Genomic DNA, 9127 nt, shown 5'->3' on the forward strand with positions numbered 1-9127 from the left:
TAAATATCAGAGCCTCAAAGGAAATGCTGCATTGCTCCGCCAGGATTCCTTTTCTTTGTTCTGCAGGTCCCATCTCCCACTGGAGATCAGTCTTTTTGGGTGGCTTTTACTTTATGTAGTTCCCTCTCTGGACACAAGATGGCAGGAGCTTTTTGGTACAAACATGGTTGTCATTTTCGTTAAGGTGCAACAGAAAGCAAAACTAGGAAAGCTCCAAGCTGCAGAATCCTGCTGTACACGACAGGGAAATTAAAACCTTGCCTCTGGGGTGAGCGAACAAAGCAGAGATGACATGTTTGCTCCTGCAGGGGAACTGGCAGGAGTGGAGACAAAAACAACCAATCAACACCACCAAACCTACACCAGGACGAACACAGAGAAGCCTGGCCGGGAGGATTGGAAGCCCTTCTCCACTAGGCTGCGGACACTTAGTGAACCCTGCAAGAAACCAGAGCTATGTTCACAATTAGAAAGGGTCCTGTGGCTCTGGCCAGCGCCTTTGAGCTTTCCCCTCGGCTCACCAGCCCACTCCCTAAGGGAGTGCTTCCCTTCCTAGTAACCACATGTTCCTGTTCAGAAAGACACAGAACTTGGCAAACGCCAGCGAATGCCCTAGGACTCAGATCTGCCCCATAGCACAACCACGAACAGTAAATTGTTTGGTAACCGTTTCTGAAAAGCTTCTTTCCCTCACAATACCTTTATTAACACTGCAGGCGTTGCTTGGTGAGGGGATAAGGGCCCGCCCTCTTTTTGTCTTTTACTAGTTTTTTTTTATTTGCAATTTCCTTAATTCCTGTTTAAAAGCCTGCATATGCATTGGCAATCTCACAAAGAATAATTAAAAGCTGTTCACAATACAATTCCAAAATATATCTAAAGGAGAAAAATAGCTTTTCTGTCATAGACATTTATTCAGAAGTCATATCAGCATAATTTAATGACATTTCAAGTAAAAACTAAAATGGGTAAAAGACATTATTATCAAATATTGTCTGGGTTAGCGATTCAGTGACATTTCGGATTTGGAGAGGCAAATAGGGATAAGAGTAATAAGATCAATAGTTTTGATAAGTTCCAAGATTTTTTCCCCCATCTATAAGCTTTGATTCCCCTTGATTAACATGTAATAACAATAGCAAACACGTTTAGAATGTTTGTTGGACAACAAGACATTGGTGGACATACTTACGGATTGAACTATCCCGGATAAGAGAATTTAAGACACATGGTATCATTAATGGCCCATCACAGGAGGCATGACATGCTAAGGTCCAGAGCCACATAACTCAGAGGGAGCATCGTCAGGTGAAGGATGCTATTACTCTGTTTCTCTAGCACAGCCAAGGACTGCAGTATCAGGAGGGAATGGGTAAGAGGCACAGCCAAACGCGGTTGCTATGTTTAGGGTGCAGACGCCACGGTGATGAGCAGTGTGCTTGCAGGGCTGGTTGTTTTCTTAAAGAATCAAATCAATACATTTGCTGTGCCCCTTTGTCTCCTGGAAATCATTTAAGATAGGATCAAAACAAAACACTTCTGATGAAATTGATTTTAAGTAATGGCATTTTAGAAACAAAAATATAGGAGTCCAACGAGCATGTTCCGTTTAAATTGAACCTAATGAAGTACAACCTTTATTTCTTTCAACTCTAGAATGTTCTCCAAATTTGCAACCATGTGCACCATATGTGAGCTCGTGAATTACACAACACAAACATATTGTGAGGGCTGGTGACTTGCTCTCTGGGGATGTTTTTTTAATCTGGAGTAACTATCAAAATGCTTTGAGCTAAGACAGGCAGGCAATGTTAAGAGCTGAACAATGTTAAAGTCAAAGCAATTTTTGGCTAAAAATAATGAGCTGGCCTTTTAAACATTCAGTTAGCAACTGTGACATTTACTTTCTCTAGCAAAGGGCCCTGGCATCTTTGAACCTGAATTCCATAAGGTGAGTCTGTTTCTTCCCTCAGCCGACGAAGTATTTGTTTCTGCTCCTCTTCGTTAATGTTATAAATGTGAGTGGCAATTTCCTTTGTACAAAATCCATCCTGTTTTCTGGATTATAACGCGAAGTGGACACTGACGGAATCAGCACCCTCAGTCAGGGCGATCCAAGAACGCAGCTTGTCTTTGAGCTCCCCAGAGAAGTCCTGCCTTCGTTAACAGCTCATCGGGAGGACTTTTCACGGTCTCTCTTCATTCTCATGTTTGTGGAATAAACAGTCAAGTATCCATTTATTCCCAGAGTGGCAGAGATCCATTGCTATTCAGTTGGTTTAGCAGTCTCCGGTATTCCCTTGTTCGGGACTGGGGCTCTTCCAGCCACTGCTGCCACCTGCTGGTCCTGTTGTGAATAGGTTAGATTTTGGAAAAAGCCGTGCACAGGGCCCCAGACAAGATGATGCAGAAGGCCAGCAACAATAGTAAGTAGTTTCGGAGACCCTGAGGAATAAGAAAAGAATGGATGCATTGAATGAAACGTAAATCAAGTTTATATTTACAACGTGTATATTTTAAAGAGACTGTCATGGACTTTTACAGAATCGTTTGCTCTGGTTACCGGTATGCCATCCTGACACACGCTCTCCTCCCCTCCCACCCCCTCTCTTTACCTCCCTCCCCCTCCTCCACTACTGATTCACCCACAGTGCCTGCACTAAGAGAAAGGCAAGGAACATCACAGGTGAGGTCTTTTAACAAGCAACCACCATGTTGTCTGTGCGTGTGTTCCCGGACTCTGTGTCGAGCTGGTTTGGCATTATTAGGCTGTCGGTATTAGGAAGTGCAGCCGCAGCCCTTTCCAGGGCCCTTTCAGGGCGCATGCAGCAAGGCAGGGGCAGAGCATGAAGGCAAGGATGGGGGTAATTGGCCTGCGGAGAGTTCGGGAGCCTATGGGCCTGACTATGCTTTGGGCCCTACTTTTCCCTAGTAACGAGAAGGTATTAAGGGAACAGGAAGCTATAGGTGCTGAACATTAGATTTGCATGCTGGAAAATCGTACAATTGTTTGGAGGACAGGAAAGAGATCGGAGGGGCCAAGATGAATGTAAGCAGACCAAGGAGAAAGAGGATAAACACAGATGGGATGGGGAGGGATGAATCCAAAGACACAGGAAGAGAGGTGTGAGGATGAAGAAGATGGACTTGTCCTCCTGTGGATGGGGCACTAGTGTTCAAGATGGGAGGCACGGACAGGCTCATGCCAGCACAGCTCAGTCATCTGTTGAGCCACGAAGAAATATCTTCCTGTGGTAGGCAGAAATATTTCATTTCCATAAGATCTGTCTTTAGGGGTGCACAGAGATCGATTTCAATAAATTGCTCCTGAGATCAAACCCTCCAACACCGAGAAACAACCATCTTTTATCCGCCAGCATCTTTTCCTGGTCAATATCTTAGCCCCCTTCATTCATTTTTGACATAGAATGGTTCCCAGCGCCCTCTTTGTCTTGGCTCTTCCTTCTGAATGATGGCCACCTCTCTGTACAGATAGACTCAGTGCACGGTAAGGCAAGATCTGAACACTCTAAAGGAAAACAAGAACAAGGCCTCATGAACTTTAGATGTACAGGACACCTCAGTGGTCCTGGTCACCTAGACTGGGCTGGGTAGCCAGAGTCCCAGGAGCTCCTCCCGTTGTCTCTCCAATGCTGGGATGAGAAGTGTAGACCGCCACACCAGGACTTTTATTCTGTCTAGATTCTGGGATCGAACTCGGGTCTTCATGCTTCAAGTTAAGCACGTGACTCACAGAACTAGTCTCCCTTCCCAAGTTTTAGATCATCTAGTAGGGAAATCATAGGATGCTACAATGGGCCCTTAGAAGTGAGGAAGATTTTGGACCCAGTATGGATAGTGTCGTAGAAACCAGAAGCCTCGAAACCAGACCAATGAGCCTTTGCAATGAATACTTGCAAGTAGAGATACACGGACCAAGAGGTTTGCTGCGGGACTCACTGTGTCACGCTGCAGCTCTCACAATGAGATGTTGACTCCCCCTTTTCTTTTCCCTTTCTTCTCTCTAATTTTGTTTTATTTTGCTGCATGCCCAACTATCTCTGCAGTTTGCTAAGCCCCATGCTCTCTCTCAGCAGAAGAACGATGTTCTCAGGGGGTCCATTTTCCCTTTGAATGTAAGAGTCTCCCAAAGTTCTCAGTTTCCTAGAGGAGACCGACATCTGGGGACAGTGATCATTTCCTTATCCTTACCTGTATTTCCTTGAAAATGAAGATACCCCATAGCGCAGCGATAAGTCCAGGACCCTTAAAATAAAAGAACTTTAATTTTATTAGCTATTTTGATATAACTATACCCTGGAAAAATGCAGTGAGCTACAGGCAATGTAAAATATGTTCAGGGGAAAAGAACAATATCCTAAACCTTAGCTCCACACTGATCCAAAAATCAAGGTAACATCATTAAACAAGACATTCATTTTGTTGTTGTTTTTCTCTTCATGGTCATGACTGCTATTGTTTTGATGATACTATAATGTTTTATGGCACAAGATACTTTTATTTTGTGTGATATATTTACGATAAACTATTTCAGCCAGGCCTAGTGGTGTGAGTCTGTAGACCCAGATACTCGGGAAACTGCGGCAGGAGGATTGAAAATTGAAGGCTTGCCAGGGCTAAAGACTGAGTTCAAAGCCAGCCTGGCTAACTTAGCAAAACTGTCTTAAGAAATAGAGTAAAATTTGAAACCGGGAAGGGGCTGCACCTCACTGTATAGTCCCTGATCTGAGTGCCTACAGCTGCTCTGAGCACGAGACCTTCAGGAGTTCCTGATGTCAGGAGAGTGGTTTCTGGTGGGTTTGGCTGGGGCGTGGCTATCTCTATATAATCTGCCCCTGAACACAATAAAGGGGCATTCTTGGGGCATTCAAGGATGACCCGTGTCGCTGTCTCTCTGTCTGTGTGTGTCTGTGTATTTTAACCTCCAGCCCCCTTGCCTGAAGCTCACGAACTGGGTGCCAGCGCACAGAGCGCAAACACCGGGGTGCGGTGCGCGGCACTTCCCTCACTGTGGGAAATTCTGGGTTTAAACCTAACACCAAAAAGCAACCAACCAACAAACAAAAAACACAGAAAAGAAACAAATAACCTTCCTCCTTTAGAAATAAGCAAACAGCTTGTTTTTCTCCTGGCTTCCTTATAAGCCACATATAAAGGGACTCCTAAGATAAAGTATATGAATACACCTTCAACTCTCTCAGCATTAAGTGCATGATCTTCTCTCCTGACTGAAGCAAGAGCATCTTTGCCCGATAGACAGTGTAAAGATGGCAGTACTAGGTCCCCATGCACACCAACAGACTTTGTCTAACACTAAGCACACACGAACGCTAAAGGTAGCTATATAGAAAAATAAAACCACATCAGCAAGCAAGGGGAGTTACTGGAGGCAAGGACAAGAATGAAAAAAAATAAAACGGGAAAGGAGAAGAAACAAGAGAAAGGGCACTGATCTAAATGTGAAAATGGGAAGCTGTGGAGATCTGGTGTGCATGCTTTTCCCCAGCAAGGACAACCGTGGCGTTGGCTCAGCTGTGATCTCGGGGAAGAAGACACACGAGACCAGAATTTTAATGACTCCTTTCCGAGCCCTGCAGGGACTCTGGAAGAGCTTCAGGAAACAATTCCACAGTGTTCTCTCTCCCAGGACCAAACCCACTGTCTACAGGGCGGACCCAAACAAGTTTGCTTCCAGCGCCTCTAGCGTGTGCGGGAAGCAATAAAAATGCTTTGCTCTGCATTCCTCAGCCTCTGCGAAGTCAGCATCAAAGGGGTCAGAGAAGTAGGCCAATGATGTAAAGTGCTGATGCTCAGAATCCAAATCAAATGAGGACACGCGCCTTGAAGGGGCGGGAGGAGGCAGAAGAGGGATGGCATACCACCAACATTATACCAGTGGCGAGAAGACAGGACCACTGGGTGCCACTGGCCTCTCTAGCTTCCCACCTGATGATTTTTTCTAATGATTCCTTTAGCCATGTTCTGAGCCTTTCTGTGAGGATGTAGATGGTTTTAGGGGTGATGCTGTGCTAACGTAATGTACACCCCAGGCAAAGTTGGGTCAAAGAAAGAGAGTATTTTGTGGCAGGTGCAACCACTTAGCACATTTGAACTGTGGGTTTTCCTTTTGTGAAATAAATCATGTGGCATCTAAGTCAGCCTATGAAAGAGAAGATGGGTTTGCTCCTGTGTTGAGAAGACAAACCTAAAGTGATGAGCATGATGCTTGGCACATGGGCACCCAGTAAAATAGGCACCCAATAAAATACAGACAACAATAATAATGGCAAAGAGACCAAGCCTTCTGAATGAATTGGCTTGGTTTGCAAGGGGAGGAAGAGACCAGAGAGTGAGGGGTCCTAAGCAGGGAAATGGGTCTTCCTGTTCCCTTTCCGTTTTCCTTTTACAAGGACTTTGGATCTAAAAAAAAAAATTATTGCCAGGCGGTGGTGGCTCACACCTTTAATCTCAGCACTTGGGAGGCAGAGGCAGGCGGATCTCTGTGAGTTCGAGACCAGCTTGGTCTACAAGAGCTAGTTCCAGGACAGGCTCCAAAGCCACAGAGAAACCCTGTCTCGAAAAAAAAATTATTGAGCCCTGCACAGTTAGGTACTTCATTTTGCTTTGCTCTAAATGAGAAAAATTACTCAGATTACTTGAATTGAGTTGTGTTTGAAGGCTGTCTGATGGGCACAGACCCATCCAAAGCACACTGTGTGAGCCAGGCTTTGTGACACGTGGTTGTGATCACTAGCATTTGGAGGCTGATGCAGGAGGATTTCACACTTGAGGCCAGCCTGGGCCACAAAGACACTGTCTTCCAAACAAACACCAAAATACAAATCCACAGCTCAAATCAAGCCTTTATGAGATCTGTTTTAGGCTATCCAATTTTTAAGGTTTTTAACTTTGCACATACACGCTACTAAAATGATTTATAAGAAACGTTTGGGATGATTATTTAGGAACCAGGAGAACAACTGATCCTGATTATGAACAACTGACTCTGGTCAGGAGAGCATAGAAGGAGGGTGGCTCAACCACTAAGAGCCTCATTGCTCTTGCTGAGGACCCAATTCTGCTCCCAGCACCCACTTCGCGTGGCTCTCCAGCTGTCTGAGACTCTAGCTCCAAGGGCTCTGCACTCAGACACAAATACCCATAATTAAAAATAACGGCAATAAAAATCTTTAAGGAAAACATCCGTGTTTATCTACCCCAATGGATAGGAGACTGCTCAAGATGATGGTGAGCTGGCAACCCGCAGGAGTGGGGGACCGTTCTCTGAAGTTTCTGGTTTTTATCAGTTTGTTTTTATTTTTTTTTAAATATTTATTTATTTATTATGTATACAATATTCTTTCTGTGTGTATGCCTGAAGGCCAGAAGAGGGCACAAGACCTCATTTCAGATGGTTGTGAGCCAACATGTGGTTGCTGGGAATTGAACTCAGGACCTTTGGAAGAGCAGGCAATGCTCTTAACCGCTGAGCCATCTCTCCAGCCCGTTTTTATCAGTTTGTGATTCAGCCAGAATTGTTACTAGCGCTTCAGTTTCTTCATCTTCAAATTTGAGGTGGCTGTAGCATCACTTATACTATGTCAAAATAAGCATTTTGTTTTTTGCTGTTACCTAGGTTTCAGATAATTAAGCCCTAAAAAAAAACCACTGGAGCAGACAGCAGTCCCCAGGATTTGGTGCAGCGTTATTTCTGGAAACTTCCTTAAGTTTCCAGGGACTCGCCGTGTCAAGGAGTCTGAAGTACTTTTGATTTCACACTCTGTTTGTATGCTGTTATACAAGTGAGATGGAAAGAGTCACGAACAGAAAATCATAACGCATCCCAGATGACATTAGGTAAGATGACCAAAGAACAAACTACAGGGACATACAAAGATAAGGCATTTGCAAACCTGCTAAAAAAAGAGGCTATGAACATTCACCACGCCATAGCAATTAAGAAGCAGAGCGCGGAGAACGGCAGCGTGTCTGCTGACTCTTAGAACAACCCAGGGGATTGGCCACTTACAGCAGTGATGATCGGGAAGCTGATCACGGCGCTCAGCGAGTGGTTGGCTATGAACCAGCAGCAGGTGGCGATGGCCCACAGCACCCCAGACAGGAAGCCTGGAACACAAGGGAGCGTCCGTGGGAGGGTGCGGTCCTCTGCCGAGCATCTTACCTCCCACACCGTGGAATGTGAAAGCGCACACAGATAAAAGCGTTCCTTCCAAAGGGATGTCGGCCCCTATGGGATTTGAGCTATGCTTTGTGGTCGCCTTGGAAACCCAGCGATTCCTCTGCGCGTGCTCTATGAGGATGACGACCACTCATTCTCTTTATTGAACGGAGGAACGGAGTAGGGACAGGGGATGGGCGAGGGGCCTAGCAAGTACTCGGTCTGACCACATCTGCCAAGCGACGTTGAGAATGATGCTAGAACTGGGGGAAGACATAATCCGGGCCTCTAAGTGAAAACCCCAGCTCCGTAGTTCACAGTGCTTAACCAGACGTCTAATCAATACTCTACACTGTTGCCTATCAATCGAACGTTCAAACTAATCAAGTCACTTACGCTTTATTTTATGTAAAAACATTTACTTGTGGATGTATGACCCAAGGTGAATTATGTTGAACTCTTCAGTGAGAAGCTACTATTATTTTACCAGTCAGTGACTCAAGGATGGTGACCCCAGACCCATTCTGTGAGCTGTCCAGGCATCTTCCCCGAGTCCTCCAGGCTACTACAAAGTGTATCCCCCTCCCCCTACTAACTAACTTTTTGGATCAACTATTTTTTCTAAGTGACTGTGAACTGTTATCTGTTGATGCTTCTTTTATTCTTGTAAATAGAGGCAGGGGGCTCTGAGTTGTTATGTAAATCTTGAAATGGTAGAGAAAAATTGTAAAGACGGATGACCCAAATAGAAGAGCTTTTAACACAGAAAACATCAAAACTCATCGCTTGACAGTTTTCGACTCTGTGTTGGTGATAGACATTTTCTGAACAGTTTCTTGGTGTTTTCAATACTTCATATTTTAGGGTAGAGTGAATCAAAGTCGTTAAGAGAATACCCTCTCTCTCTTCTCTCCTCTCTCTCTCTCT

At 44.9% G+C, this 9127-nt stretch overlaps 1 protein-coding gene across 2 annotated transcripts in view; it reads right to left on the minus strand.

Annotated features, from left to right (window-relative positions):
* Positions 1–700: 700 nt before the first annotated feature.
* Positions 701–9127, minus strand: part of Tmem144 (transmembrane protein 144) — a 30899-nt gene continuing 22472 nt past the window's right edge. Inside the window, exons 10-12 of one of the 2 annotated variants that reach the window (XM_005344127.3) lie at positions 8051–8148; positions 4213–4266; positions 702–2445 (exon numbers count right to left, since the gene is read on the minus strand). In XM_005344127.3, the coding sequence (XP_005344184.1) occupies positions 2362–2445; positions 4213–4266; positions 8051–8148 (236 nt within the window). In that variant the 3' untranslated portion in view covers positions 702–2361. Of the gene's footprint in view, positions 2446–4212; positions 4267–8050; positions 8149–9127 lie in introns of both variants that reach the window. The other variant, XM_026789085.1, reaches the window with a different exon arrangement.

Source organism: Microtus ochrogaster, chromosome 1 (assembly GCF_000317375.1).
Source record: "Microtus ochrogaster isolate Prairie Vole_2 chromosome 1, MicOch1.0, whole genome shotgun sequence".
In the NCBI taxonomy this organism is placed as follows: domain Eukaryota; kingdom Metazoa; phylum Chordata; class Mammalia; order Rodentia; family Cricetidae; genus Microtus; species Microtus ochrogaster.